Source organism: Schistocerca cancellata, chromosome 6 (assembly GCF_023864275.1).
Source record: "Schistocerca cancellata isolate TAMUIC-IGC-003103 chromosome 6, iqSchCanc2.1, whole genome shotgun sequence".
Lineage (NCBI taxonomy): Eukaryota > Metazoa > Arthropoda > Insecta > Orthoptera > Acrididae > Schistocerca > Schistocerca cancellata.
In genome coordinates, this window is record NC_064631.1 from 325,855,503 (window position 1) to 325,871,598 (window position 16,096).

General features: G+C 39.6%; 2 protein-coding genes across 4 annotated transcripts in view; one reads left to right on the forward strand and one right to left on the reverse strand.

Moving 5' to 3' along the window:
- The window catches only part of LOC126190965 (non-lysosomal glucosylceramidase), a 250,969-nt gene extending 243,629 nt beyond the window's left edge, over positions 1-7,340 (forward strand). Inside the window, exon 16 of the mRNA XM_049931627.1 lies at positions 6,737-7,340. Coding sequence (XP_049787584.1) covers positions 6,737-6,937 — 201 coding nt within the window. The 3' untranslated portion in view covers positions 6,938-7,340. The remainder of the gene's footprint in view (positions 1-6,736) is intronic.
- Positions 7,341-8,174: 834 nt separating this feature from the next.
- Positions 8,175-16,096, reverse strand: part of LOC126191471 (E3 ubiquitin-protein ligase LNX-like) — a 683,907-nt gene continuing 675,985 nt past the window's right edge. For all 3 annotated transcript variants that reach the window (XM_049932346.1, XM_049932347.1, XM_049932348.1), the window contains one exon: positions 8,175-8,412. In XM_049932346.1, coding sequence (XP_049788303.1) covers positions 8,355-8,412 — 58 coding nt within the window. In that variant the 3' untranslated portion in view covers positions 8,175-8,354. The remainder of the gene's footprint in view (positions 8,413-16,096) is intronic.

Consider the following 16,096-nt stretch of genomic DNA (forward strand, 5'->3'; position numbering starts at 1 on the left):
GTATTTCCGATTTTTGAAGTTATGTTGAGGGGGTGAGGGGAAGCAGATTGATGAATCCTAAAGTATAATGTTTATTGGATCTAGGCCAAGAACCTGACAGAAGTTTCAATTTCAAGAATAACAGTGTTATGAAAAGGACAGATTGCTACTCACCATATAGTGGAGATGTTGAGTCACAGACAGGCACAAAAAAGAGATCGCTAAAGAAGTAAGCTTTCAGCCAAAAGGCCTTCTTCTAAAGCAGACAACACCCACCCATTCATGCAAGGACAAGTCACACACCCACATGATCACCGACTCTGCCTGCCGAAGCCAGACTGGAAACAACTGCGCAGGTGGGAGAAGCAGTCGGGGTGGTGGGGATGTAAGAAGGGGCTGGGTAGGGAAGGGAGGAATGGCAGGGTAGGGCAGGGGCCTGATGAAGTGCTGCTTGGGGAAGCATACAGCAGTGAGGTGGGGAAAGGGTAGGGTAGCTAGGTGTGGGGGCAGAAAAGGAAAGAAGTAAAAAGACTGTGGGTAGAAGGCTGTATAGTGCTGGAGTTGGTACAGGGAAGGGTCTGGGTGGATTAAGGACAGTGACTACACTAGGTTGAGGCGGGGGGCGGGGGGCTATGGTAATGTAAAGTATATTCCAGGGAGAAATCCCATCTAGCAATTCAGAAAAACTGGTGTTGGTAGGAAGAATCTAGATAGCAGAGGCTGTGAAGGAGTCATTGAATTGAAGAGTTTTGTTTTAAGTAGTGTGGTCAGCAACTGGGTGGTCCAGCTGTTTCTTGACCACAGTTTGTTGGTGGCCATTCATGCAGACAGACAGTTCGTTGGTTGTCATGCCCATGTAGAATGCAGCATAGTGGTTGCAGTTGCAGTTTAGCTTGTATATCACATAACTGCTTTCACAGTTAGTCCTACAAACTTCCAGCATGCTCAAGTACCATATTTACTCGAATCTAAGCCGCACTTTTTTTCCGGGTTTTGTAATCCAAAAAACCGCCTGTGGCTTAGAATCGAGTGCAGAGTAAGTGGAACTTCTGCAAAATGTTGGTAGGTGCCGCCACAACGAACTTCTGCCTTCGAATATTTGTAGCGCTACACAGGCATGCTTTGCAAGCACAAAGATAAATACTGGCGCCAAACCCTCTGCGTCAGTAAATAAATTAAAAAAAAGGCGAAAGATGAGCTTCTTTTCTCCGACCACTGCATTTCCTACATTATCCAACGAAGTATACAAATTCCGTATTGTTCATCTACGAATGTAGCAGCATTTCAATGAACTACGAAAATCTGACTGGCAAGGCTGTTTGGGAGGTGTTTGTCAATATGGACAACTCTATGTTCTGAATTTTTTCCTGCCTGTGAGAAGAGATGGTTGCTAATAGGAACTTTTATGAATTGTGAATCAAATCCAATATTCTCTTCACCATAAGACTATTGCGAATATAAACATTTTGACATGTATTCTTTTGTGTTTGCTGCTATCTCATTTAAATCCTGTCTGCCTAATAAACTACGAAACTAGAGTGAGACAACAGCAAACGTGAAAGGATATACATATAATGTCATGTTTATATTCGTATGATTCTTATGCCTAATAGTGATACAGTTAGAAATGAAGCACAGCAATTGACTAGATTTTTAAGTCCAAGATGACTCTAATTTCTGTGCAGAATGTAATGTACTAAAGAGGCGTCTGCAAAGATTTTCAAACAGAGAAAACTTTTCGCTAAACTCGCGTTCAGAACACCTTCTATCATCCGCAGTCTATTATTTGGTTCTTGTTGATCATTATCAAAGAAAGCAGCAGTGTAAGTAACAACAAATAGCAGTCTCTTGCCATTGTTTCGCTAATGAGACGATTCATTTCTCTCTCTCTCTCTCTCTCTCTCTCCCTCCCTCTCTCTCTCTCTCTCTCTCTCTCTCTCTCTCTCTCTCTCTCTCTCTCTCTCTCTTTAAAAAAAAAAAAATAGTAAGCGGCAGTAGCGTGCACAAAAGCAAGTCATGCCGCGAGCAGCGACAGGCCGTAAACACCCATTACCAGAATGCAACAAACAATGCACGACACAGTACAGTAATCCATTTTCAGCTTAGAGTCACGTAAACACCTATAACAAAGAGAATGGCACTTATCAGATCAAAGAAAAATAAGCAATCAGTTCAAACCAGACAAAGCACGTGAAAAAGGAAGGGTACCCGTATAAATACGGACTGAGCGCCTGACGCATAGCAATGGCTACCTGGTAAAGCTTAACTGCTAAGCTTACGACTCGAACCAAACCACTGTAGCTGTATCATCATTCATTCGACCTAAATTGTGTCTCATATTACAATGGACCTACTTTGTTTCGATTTGGAGGTGCGGCCTAAAACTTTTCTCTCCCCTTGAATTTAGAGTCTCAAATTTCAGGTGCGGCTTAGATTCGGGAAAATTTTTTTTCCTTGATTTCGAGTCTCATTTTTCAGGTGCGGCTTAGATTCGAGTAAATACGGTAGCTGTTCCAATGTTTTTCGGACAGCAAGAGACAGTGTGGTATTGGGTTGCGAGGCACACACGTTTCTCAATTCAGTTAACTTGCATGTTGTGTGTAGCTAATCCTCTTCTCTGGTTAATCAGCTACGTCGATCTCTCACAAGCTTCTTCTCTGAAGATTATAGCTATTTAAGGGACTTTATTAAAATACTTCTCTATCCTTGAAATAATTTTGGTACTCGTAAAATACTTTTCAGTTCAATCACTTTATATTTTCAACTTTCACAGATAATAACTTCTGCATGCTAACTTATTCCTGACACGTTACTCATTTACACGTATTCAGATAGCATATATGTGTCTTGTTTCATTCATAGCCAAGACGTGAAGTAATTCAAAAGTCTCTAGCCTCAAGCACGTCCAATACATGAATGTGCATAGCACTTTATATTCAACTGTTCTATAATCTTTTTTACTATCACCACAGACACTAACACATCAAAGAATATGACATAATTATTCATTGAGTTCTCCTCACGTCTTCTGTGGCGCTGGCAGCAAACACTTGCCGTCATCAGTGAATCACCCCTCTTACAGTCTTCTAATAACAAACTTCCGACCTGCACATAGAAACAGGTGGATCGGTAGAAACGTTCTCACGCTCCCCCACTCGTACCTAAAATATCGGGTGTTCGAGACGGTTGAAGGCCGAGTGTCTCTAGAATTTACACCGAAATTCTTGAGGCACTACACTGTGTGTTGGCAACTTCTGTTAATCAGTAAAATGAAAAACCAATCCAAAGTTGCAATTTTTTTTTCACTCAATTTCTAGGCCGGGACCCATTTTCAAGTCATTGTAACATGTGGAGACCATCTTTGGAATTTCCACTTCTGAATATGTTACAATGGTTTGAAAATGGGTCTTGACCCAAAATTAGTCATTGAGTGAATAAAAAAGATTAAATTTGCAACTTTGGACTGGTTTTTTGTTGTATTGACTGGTAGTCCTGCCTTTGATGGGATAAGTGATGCTTGTGATCAGACTGGAGCAAGTGGTGGTCGGAGGACATATGGGACAGGTCTTGCATCCAGATCTATTACAGGGATATGAGCCATGAGGCAAGGGGTTGGGAGCAGTGGTGAACTGTAGATGGACAAATATATTGTTTGGGTTCAATGGGTGCCTGAATACCACTGTGGGAGGGGTGTTAATGGTAGTAGGTAGGACATTCCTCATTTCATGGCACAACAAGAGGTGGTAGAATCTCTGGTGGAGGATGTGATCCAGTTGCTCCAGTCCTGGATAGTACTGAATCATGAAAGGAATGCTACCACTGTGACCAGATGGTGGTGGATGACAGGAAAGATAAGGCAGGGAGATCTATTTCTGAGCAAGGGTGGGAGGGTAACTTTGGTATGTGAAGGCCTCAGTGAGACCCATGGTGTATTTTGAGAGGGACTGCTCATCACTACAGGTGCGACAACCATGGGTGGCTAGGCTGACTGCAAGGGACTTCTTAGTATGTAATGGGTGGCAGCCATTGAAGTGAAGTGGTGGTGTTTCTGGTGGTTGGTAGATTTGATATTGGTGGAGATATTATAGGTGATGTCTTCAAAGGAGAAGTAATTGTGGGTGGGGATATCATTGGTCATAGTGACCAGGAAGGAGGTTGTAGGTTTGGGATCCATGGGGTGTTGGGAAAGTAGTGTCCAATAGCAGCAAGGCCATGGGCCTTATGGATGTTAGTGTAAAGAGAGGTAGCATCAGTAGTGACAAGCAGAACATTGTGCAGTGCAGGAACAGGAACTGGGGAGAGTCAGTGGAGACAATGGTTGGTATCTGTTATATGGGAAGGTAGGTTGTGGGTAATTGGCTGAAGATATTGGGTATATAAGAGCAGAGATTGTGTCAGTGGGGGCACAGTAACCGGACACAATGGGGCATCATATGTGGTTGGGTTTATTGACTTCAGACAGCATTTAGAAGGTGGGAGTAGTAGGGGGTGATTGGGAGAGGGGGGGGCAGATTCCATAGAGAGGTGCTGCTGGGGTGGGCCTAAGGATTTGAGGAGTGACTGGAAATTTTGCTGGATTTCTGTAATAGGCTCACTGTATCTGTGATTGCAGGTGGACGAATGTGACAACTGGCAGGGAGGCCTTCTGCCAGGTAATCATTGTGGTTCAAAAATCAATGGTGGAGCATTTGTCAGCAGGTCATTATAAGGTGTAGTTATCATCATCATCATCGCAAGTATTAGGCCTCATGAACTGTTACAATCTTTTCAAGAAGTTCTCCTGCCATCTTTTCCTTGGCCAACCTGGCAGTCGTACACCTTTGGGGGTAAAAGTGTAGTGTCAATTTTTTTTATCTTTTTTGAGCTCATTTTCTAGAGTTATTTTGCTGGTCCTTAATATGTGTCTTGTATTCCATTTTAAGTACGTTCAACACCTCTTCATTCCTTTCGTGATCCCATTTGGTCCTTTTCGCATATTTTGGCTATGTAGTTTAGGCTTCACTGTCATCACATATAACAAAACAATTAATTGAAAGAAAAAGACCTACATAAAATAATGTAAATCATGGAAAAACATAAAACCTGGAAATGTAAAAACAGGTTTTATTATAGTTATACTGGTAGCTTGTTTGACACTGACGAGGTACTAAAAGTGCAATGTAGAAACAAATAGGATGAATTATGAACACATAACTATGTCCTTAAAATTTCTAAATCACATGTATGGGAAAATGTTTTGCCCCCACTGACATGAAAATCTGCGGATGCTTCTCATACTTGCTGCTCTAACTCAGAGTAAATTGCATTATATAATGATACGTTTTCTCCACTTCCACATGTAATACCAATCAGAACTTGTCAGTAGTTATGAGCCATGTTGTGATGATACTGTGACTGTGAAAAACATTTGTTAATGAATGTGACAGCTCAAAGAATGCAGAGCATCATGTAATGAAAGGTAAAAGCAGTCACAACCAGGAACCAGAGACATGAATAACAACCACAGAGAGCAAGCAGACTTGATACAGTCGTTTCTCAGCTCAAAAAAATAGTTCCTCCTCCTTGGCATAGATCTGGAAAGTTGCACAAAGATGTAACTCTCTTCAGTCAGTGCAACTAATAGCTGGACCAAATTTTGTTTATTTATGCATTGGCCTTCGGTTGCACCCGTGTACCCAGCCTGAACATACATGGTGAATTATAAAAAAAATCACAATTAAATTAAGTCTGATTTGAAGGAGGGTGAATGGTGACTTACTCACTCAACATACTTCCTGTTACTGTCATGCAGAGCATAATGCTTCAGCAGAGCTCTGTAAGTGCACCTCGATTTCAGGCAAGGTTCTTCAACTCTGCAAACATTTTCCCTTCCTTCTTGGCCTCTTTTTCCACTGTCCTCCATGATGCCCTTGATGCCTTTTGCTTTTACCCTGTGGGTTCCAGCAGAGAGCATCCTGGCTTTTTTGAATTGTTTGTGCTATTCACTTCCACTTCCTTCTATTCATTTTGATGGTGGTAGGTTCTTGTTTCGTTCAGTTCGAAAGGTCTTTTGCATATATTACATTTGGCCAAAAGATTTTAAGGATTGTCGTAAGACATTATGGAATGCTTGCAAACTCATGATTGTAGAGGTAACTTTCCAAGTTTCACATCTGTACAGCTGCACTGCTTTCACGTTAATTCTAAGGGAATAGCTGTGATCATGATGGATATCTACATTCCTAGTCCATGGAATGAAAATTATGGGCCCAACTTCATCAGACAAAACTTCAGGCCAGGTGCAGGTCTACTGTCAGAACTCGAGCATACTAATTGGGTTAAAGTGGTTTACAATATTTTAATATGTGTGGATTACAAATTTGCAAATGGGGTGCATGTGCGGATGTCGGTTTTCTTATCTGCACAGACCTCTGGGGATGTAATTCTGAAAGGTACTGGGGAACCCAAATCTATGAATTTGGATCTCAATGCAGCTAATAAGGATGCTTGCATGGGAAATAATATGCCACAATGTTCTCTCGCAGCCTGTTACCTCCATGGTAAGGAACAGAAATATATGTCAAGGGAAGAGGTGTGTCCGGAAGTGATGACAATAAATTGCAGTTGGTGAAGAGCATATCAGTTTCTTCCTAATTAAGTCTGAAATGTTAAAGTATTGTGCAAGGCAGTGCTCTCAATTGCTTATTTTTTTAAACCTTATATTCATTTATTCATGGTTGATATATGTGGATGTTACTTTTAAAATTGTTTTTTACAGGATATGATACAAGAGGCATTTACTACTGCTAAAGGTATATACAACACTGTGTATAATATCATCGGTTTGGGATATCAGACACCAGAGGCGCTGTATGAAGAGAAGCACTACCGATCTGTTGGCTACATGAGGCCGCTGAGTATATGGGGTATGCAGCACGCATGGGAACAAAGAAAGAATAAACTGACTTCAAAATATTGAGTTCTCTGCACGGGAAAGAAAATAATTTTGCTAACACTGTGCACCTTGATGAAGTGACTATAAACAGTAGCTAGTTATGTGGTTTTACACAGTGTCTGTCTTTTCTCTTTTCACATTCAGATAACTTCAACTTTTGATACAAATCTACTGCCACATCAATTTCATATTTCTCTGTAGAATATGTTCACTAAATATGAATGTTCAACATAAATATTTAAAAATGTCTATTAATGTTCCAAATACTCAATTATTAAGCTAAAGAAACTGATTCAGTGTGATGCTTTGAATGAATGAATGAAGATTTGTTAAGATTTTGTTATACTTTGTGTTATTGAGAAGTGCAGTTAATGTACATGTTTCTCATATATCTTAATTGTTAAAAAATACCATATTTTTATGAAACTGTGTGAAAAAATAAATTTTTATTATTTTTATTATTTTATGTGCATTTCAAAATATTAATTCACTCTGTTCATTATGAATTTCATATTGTACCCTTTTCCCCCCTCATCTTGGAGGCCTGCACGAGTTTTTCCCCATCTGTTTTCTCTCTCTTTACCAAGTGTAGCTTTCATTATACCCTTGAGACTCCCCCTTCCTGCCAAGCCTGCATGTATGTACTCCAGATCTAATGTTTGACTACTAACGTAATCAAGGAAGAACCTCTTACAAGAAAAATTACAAAATACTAGCCAACAGAAAGCCACTGGTCAGATTTCAGTGTCCATATTTTGCCCATTGAGCTGTCAGTAAAGAAGAATGGAGACACAGTGTTCCAGTTTTGATAAAATCTATACCCTGTTGCAGAGAATACTTTGAAAATCACTATGAACTGTTGTCCTCCTCCAGCACATGTGAAATTTTGATTCTTGTTCACATCACAAATACTGCATAACTGTCTATTGGGAACTTTCTCCACTCTTCTGCTTCATTGAGAACATTGTCATTTTCTAGTATTTAACATTTCCTCAGCATTCCCATTTTTCATCTATTATAGTCTTATTTTTCCTCGGGGTTTCTCAGTTCCTTCAATACTACCCTCTCTCTACCTAAGTGAAGTGGCTTTCAGTGGGGAAAACTAGCAGCTATGTTGCTCTTTTGCTGCTTTCCCTTTAAGTAGTTTATAATTTTTATTTTGGTAAGTAGCATCAACAAGAAGAGAGTAGCTGAATTTGCCATATAGTGATGTGGGTGAATATTACTAAAGCTTTGGTCTCACAATTGAAAAATGACGTAGTTTCATGTTGTATTACACATTTATTGTACACATGAACATATATTACATTAAAACAATAACAAAGTCTTCGGAAAGGAGATGAGACTGATTGTCAGCTCAACATCAGTGGGGAGATCAGTAAGTTCTGCCATTAGATAAGACTGTCTTCCCTGGTAACTCTGATTCTCTTGTATAGTACAATCATTCTCCTGATCCTGCTGTCTGCACTAGATCAGTACATGATTTTGCCTTGGTCGACCTGAAAATAAAGTAGCATTGATATAAATAATGGAATTATTTTAAAATATCTTAATAATAATAATAACTACAACAACTCAGATTGATAGTAAAATTCAAATCAATTATCAACAAGTTGGTAATATTATCAGTTTCAAAGATATTGTAAACTGTCCATCCATCCTAACAAATAATGTGTTGATTTGGAAGTCTTTTTTGTAGGTTGATGATGCCAAATTATTGAAAGTCTTGCCTCTTAGGAAACTCACTTCCATATAAATTAATTTATATCCATTGTTTGATTTGCAATAATTAATGCAAGCTTCTGTGCAGCAAATAATTTGCATAAAAAAGATTGCACAAGTTCAATTACTTTCTGATAGGAAACTCTGTTTAAACTGTTCGCAACACTATTAAGAAAAAAAATACAAAAGTTTTGGATTCCTTCTTAGATATATTTACCATTTTTATTGCAAGTATGTGCCTCGCTTCTGTAAATGATATGTAGGTTTGAAAAATATGAATCTGTACCATTATTGGGGTTCCACATAAAAATATAGAGCTTTCTTAATGTTTGCACAGGCCACTTTACAGGTTGTTTATGGGGATATACCTCCCACCGCAGGATCCTGCCAATAAGAACACTGTGGTGCTGAAACTTATTTGATAATAATTAGCCTCTGGCTTTGAGTGCCTGTTGTGTCTCCGTCATATGACAAACATCTGTGTGGTGCATCTCTTCACTATTGTGAAAGTGTCTCCAATAATTTTCTATAGCAATGTTGTATTTTGGTTGGAAGGGGTTACATATTTGTAAATATTTGCGTGGAGCTGCTCTTTCTCTGACTTTTTTGGAAGCTATAACCTTTCAAAAGCCATAGCTACTACACCATATTGTCATGATCGATCTCCTGTGTGTTATTTATGGATGTAAACTTTCTCTTTTCACTGGCATATTTTGTTCCTTTAAAGTTAGTCGTTTTGCCATTGTAATTGTGGATGTACTATGCTGCATTTGCTTCCTGATGAAATGTGTGAACAAGCTGAAAAGTGGAATGCAAGCTCTGTTGTTGTCTTTCACAGCCATTATGTTTTTATGCACACAATGCTACATAAAATGTTAATGTCATATGTTTAATTTACTTGTTTTTTAGTATTTCTGTGCTATATTCTTGCGTATGCTATGTTACTTGAGCTACATTTCACCTGTAACTGTGGCAGTACTTGCTCAGGAATTTCTCATCAGACAAATAACAGTTATACTGAGGTTTGTTATATGTGTACTTTGGTACTTTAGTGAGGCAGTTAGTTGCCTTACACTTCTGTGAAACCGTATATCATTAACCGAAATGTAAACAGTCTACAGAGATCAGAGTACATGTGTACTTTGGGAGTAAAAAGAACAGTGTGCAGGCTGTTTTGTACATCAGCCAGTTAAGAGAACTGTTGAATGTTGCGGTGTTAGCGGTAGTATGGGGAAATGAATTTCAAGATAATATTAAGGAACTTTGTCTTATTGCACATAGAAAGAGTTCTCCTGCAATATTTAATCTCCAAATATAGTAAATACATTTTTTCCAATCACTTTTCCTATCTGTTTGCTCTGTCTTGAAGGCTGTCATTTTCACATCCTTTTAAGAAACACTCTCTGTCATGATTTATTGTTGTAATTATTTCCTATCCTTTTTATAGTTTTCTCATGAGAAACTCTTGCCTCTTTTTGCCCAATCATTACTCTTCCTTAGCTCTTACCATATAACTTTTTACATTTTTTTCAATTTTTCTAATCTTTTTTCTGCCAGTCTTCTTTTTATTCTCCTCAACCCCCCACCCCAATTCTTTTTTGCCAGTTCAAACCATGTTCTGCCTAAATTAAGGTCCCACATTCTGTTTTGTGAAACCTGCCTATCCCTTCTAGGTGTAATCTCATTTTTTCACCAGCTCATTTTGCAGTTTTACACTTACCAGGTTACCCTTTGACCTATATGTCGACTCCATTAGACGTCTCTCCTTTTATAAAATCCTGCAGTTATCAACCTGTCACATTTCCTCAGATGGTATAATGTGCCAAGCGACTACAAACTGTGACAACAGGTCAGACTTCACATTAAAAAGCTATCCTACCTTCTACTAAACTACCTTAACATTGGTATCTCCATAGCTGCCCCACTTCACCTCCCAAATATCAACCACCATTCCTCTTGTACAAATGTTGCTTGGCCAACCTTCTTAACATCTCCCAGCTTTCACTACTGCCTCCCAGCACTTCCTGAATTATCTGTATTATCCAAGGATCTCACTTTCAGCCCTAAACCTGTATTTATCATGCTGCTTTGGTGAAGGACCTACTTTCCTTCACATGTAATGTCAACTGGAAATAGCACTTCACAACCCGATCCCAAAACATTTTCCAACAGCAAACCTGATATTAAACCCCGCCTTGAAAAGTTCCAACTAAGACACCAGCTTGATCCACCACCACTACCTCAAAATCACAAGCTTTCCAAGAATTCCTAATATACATCCTTGCTTCACCACCCTTTCTCAGGTCCCTAACCTGTCCTCTGCAGAATTCTAGGTTCTTTGTTCTCTAACAGTTGATAACTCATCATTATCCTCCTGATGAACAAGGAATCTATGGCTGTGGTATCTGACCTATGGAAGTATTAAGCGAGGGTGAATGCCAGCTTTTTGACATTTCTGCAAGACAGCATCTGGCATCAGAATCCCATCCCTATGGTACAAATTGACCTATGGCCCCCTTAAAGCTCAGGTTTCTCAGAAGGACTAACACCTCAATCTATAGAACTCCTTTCCCTATCCAAACCATGGTCTCCCACCTTCTACCTTCTCCCTAAGATCCACAAACCCATCACCCTGGCCATTCTGTAGTTGCTGATTTCAATGCACCCACTGAATATCTCTTGATAAACACCTGCAAACTATAGTACAAAGACTAACTTCATACATTGGAGACACCAATTATTTTGCTGCATCATCTGAAATAAGTGCCCGTCACCACTGACACCACCTCCTTCTATACCAACATTCACCATGTACATGGTCGGTCTACTGCTGAACATTGCCTCAAACAGTGCCCATCTGATTGCAAACCTATGACATCCTTCCTGCTCATCATAATCAACTTTATACTTATGAAACTACTACTTTATCTTTGAGGGACATACATACAAACAGATCAGCAGCACAGCCATGGGAACCATGACGACTCCCTCCTGGGCTCCATATGCCTTCAGCCCCTAATTTGGTTCAGATACATTGATGACAACTTTTCCATATGGACTCATTGTGAGGTCGATGAGATGAATTTTTTGGGATCTCTCAATTCATTCTCCCAATGAAATTTTACAAGGTCCTATTCCAAATCTTGTGCCACATTTCTTGATGTTGCCCTCATCCTCACTGAGGATCAGCTCTGTCTCCAAGAAACAACTTATGAGCACACCTCTTTGTCACTCAGTACTATCCTAGTCTTGAATGTATTAATCAGTTACTTTGTGATGGTTATGCCATACTAAAATCATGCCCAAAAATGACATCCATTGTCTCTGACCACCAACACCAGGGTAGCTCTTTTTTGCCCCTCCCCCCCCCACCCTACACACACACACACACACACACACACACACACACACACACACACAATCTCTGCAATACTTTGCTCCTTCTGCCCCTATTTCCCTACCCTATGGTTCCTACCTCTGTGATCTTCCCCACTGTGAAGATTGTTGCCCTATGCACCCTCCTACTATCACCAGCACCAGCCCAGTAAGTGGTAAAACTAGTATCAAAGGGAGAGGCCACTTGTGAAACAACCCATGTTGTGTACCAGCTGTTTTGTAAACACTGTTCAGTCTTCTACTACCACCATGTTATGAGAATGAATGGGCATAGTCTGAGGGTGTACTGGTAATGCACAAGGCCTCATTGGAGAGTACACTCTAGAACATGATAGTCATGACGGTGGTGACACCAGCTTCTCAAAACTTGACCAAAGGGAACTGGCATTACAACTTTCCACCCTTATTAACTCGTGTATGATGTCCCCCCCCCCCCCCCCCTTTTCAGTAATCTGTCTCTTGCTTGTTACCCTATCTTTTACCTGTAAGCTCTTAGATTTTCAAATCTTATCCAGAGCAGCCACATACAGTCTGTCATCGCGTCCAGTAGGTCTTCCCTGACCTGGGGCTCTGGCAACTTTTCCATAACTCTCCACATTTCCTAAAGTCTCGACAATCCTTTCCCTCATCCCCTTCCTTTCTTCAACCCTTCTGCCAGGAAAGAGGAGCCACTGTCTCCAGAAGCTCGCACATCTTCATATCTTTTGTGTGTGTTTGTGCCACCTCTTGGTGAATAGATTTTTTTATCTATCCATATTTCATTTTCAAAACAAGAGTTCTGGCAGACAACAGAAGTCTGAAATTAATGAATTTGAACAAGGGATTACAAGAATGATAACCTGCAACTTCTAGGTAGAAAATCGGTTTCCTACAGTAACAGCCAAATTGGAAAATTTGATAACTGATGTTGAACACTGTACTAATATGAGTGAAATAACTTTTTAGAATTTTGTTCAGAAATTATGCCTTATATACAAAAAATCCATAGAAAGTGTGTGCAAATGGAAAAAAAACTGAGTAGTTGGAAAGTGAGATAAGAACTTGGGAGAAGTAAGGGCCTTGTAAAATACTGGATGCCTACTGACTTTGATGCTACTTGTTTGAAAAAATTAGCCAGTGCAGCCATTGCCCAACAGATGCCCGAACGTAGTTCATTCTGCAAGGAGAGTTCTCTCGTGTGTCACATTAGATAGAGGACACTCTCACAGGAAATGTTGCATGAACATAAAACAAAGCAGCTTCTAGAAACCTCACTGTGGGCAAATTAGCAGGCACTACTTGGGGTGCACAGCCCAGGATAGTAAGGACTACAGCTTTAGACTTGGGCTACAGAGTATACTTGTCTTGTGTTATATAACAGCAGTTCATGTATCTTCACTCACAACGCACTCAATTTCAGTGTGGGCATCCACACATTTCACAGGCCCACTTCCAGAGGCCACTTGGGTCAGCCCCCTGGTGCACTCTGGTGAGCTGCTAAAGAAACAGCAGTATTAGAGTGATTGCAAACGAGTGTTCGGCCTGTTCTTTACATTGTATTATTGTTGTTCAGTCAGTGTGTTCAGAGCTACACACATCCCGTATCTTACATGTTGCTCTGTAAGATCCATCTCCGAGATGAGTATGTACAAGGGCACACTCAAAAGTAATGCCTCCAAATTTTTTATGTGAAAACTCTTAAAACTTCTTATTTAAAACAAATTTTATGTCCACATATTTATTTGTCAACATAGTCACTCTCCCAATAAGAGACCAATTTTTCTTGATACTGTCATTGTAGAATGTTTGAATTTGTTGACGGATCTGCAACCTTACCTCTGCTTGCATTGCTTCATCCCTATCAAAGTCAAGTCTTCAAAGGTATTCTTTAAGTTTTGGAAGCAGATGAAAATTGGATGGGGCCAAGTCAGGATTGTATGGAGGATGGTCAATGACTGTGAACGCAAGGTGTCAGATTGTTGCAGATCTCACAGCACTTGTGTGGTCTGGCACTTTTATGCTGAAGGAGCTGGTGGTCCATGTGTGGACAAACTCTTTGAATTCAAAACTCAGTTACAGCACACTGTTTCTTACGCACCGACATAGTTATGTTACACATCACATTACATGCTACAATTCGGAGGCCTCTAGTGGCAGAGAGTTGCAGACCTGTAGACATTAGGAATAAATGTGTAGAACATTAACATCATTTGTTTTGTTTATAAAGCTTTAAGGGTTTTCACGTGAAAAATTCATAGGCATTTACTTTCCAGCATGCCTTCATACCATGGGAACAATGTTCCCTGTCACACAGAGGAGTGGAACATAGGGAGATCTATTTTCCAGAGTTGCAAGAACCAGAAGCAACATGAACAGATGGGGATATCAGATGAACTGGTGTTATATCACTGTGGACAAGAGCATTTAATAAAGTGGGAGCTATGCACTAGACATGGACAGCTTTTGGTGCAAAACTTCTTAGTCCTATAATTTTACGTATTACTTCTTCGTTTACTTAAGTTCGGTGTTTTACAAATTTACTTTTTTACAAATTTCAGTCATTGTTTGTTGTATGCTGTGCTTTATACTTCTGACACAATTAAATAAAATATTGGATTGACTATTTATTGTGTTGTTGAGACTTGGTTTGGCAGGAACCATTCCAGGAAGTTGGTTGGTTGATACAGAAAATGTATATAACTATAACAGAGGACGAGTTCAAGAGTGGAATGGCTGGAAAGAAAATTATTATGTGCCACACTGGGAATGAAAACTGGTTTGTGCAAGATGATGGGCAAAAAGGTGGTGCAAATTAACATTGTAAGATGAATGTTACACTATGAAGAATGGTTCACAATTGTTCTTGAAAAGTTATCCAGTTGTTATAAATCGGGCTCCATATCACACAATGAAATATTGATATCATGAACTGCATCTTTGAAATAACAGGAGGATTCTATTAATGAATAAATGGAAAATAACAACTTAGCATTTTTGTAGAGTGGCACATCAGCGGAGAAATATATGGCTCTGAGCACTATGGGACTTAACTTCTGTGGTCATCAGTCGGAGAAATATAATAAAGCAAGTCTTCTTGAACATGAGTGGCAGCAGTTAAGTTATCAAAAATACTTTTGGAAAGTGTATTCACTCAGTGGAGAAAGAAATTAAACCTGTGTACATCAGATTCAAACCTTCTTTGGGCCTTTATTGAGGACAACATAGGAGATGAGAAAAAGACTTTTTGAATAAATGATACTCCACTACAGTTGTGCTGATCCAGTTTCCAAAGTATTCCTCAAAGTGTCTTGAAAACGAATATGCACAAAGAACACTGGCAACAAAATCAGAAGTGTACAAAGACTGCTTCTGAAAGTGGAAAGAGAGTTGGGAGGAGAGTATTTCGAAGGAGACTGTGCACAGTAAGTAAAACATACGTGAAGAAAAATTTTGAACAGGCCTCACAAACATACATCATTTGAGCACCACATGGACTCTGATAATGGAGGACAGTCATAGCCATCCCTCTCATAGAGAAGCAATTGAAAGAGTTGAAACAAAGTAGTCACCAGGTCTGGATGGAACCCCAGTTCGGTTTCATAAAGAGTACTCTATGGCATTGGCCCCTTACTTAGATTACATTTATCATGAATCTCTCACCCAGCAAAAATCCCTAGTGATTGGGAAAAAAAGTGCAGTTGACTCCTGTATGCAAAAAGGGTAAAGGAATTGGCCTGAAAAATTACAGAATTAACAGTGATCTGCTGCAGAATTCTGAACATTTTCTCTGTCCAAAAATAATAAATTTCCTGCAATGGAAAACCTTCTGTCTTCAAATCAGCATGATTTTAGAAAGCGTCTGCATTTGCCCATTTTTTTGTATGATGTCCTTTGAACTATGGATGAAGAACAACAGGCAGATTCCATATTCGTAGATTTCAGAAAAGCATCTGACCTGGTGCCCTGTTGCAGTCTGTTAACAAAGGTACAAGCTTACGGAATAGGTTCCCAGATATGTGAGTGACTTGAAGACTTTTTAAGTAATAGGACCCAGTACACAGTCCTTAACTGCAAGTGTTCATCAGA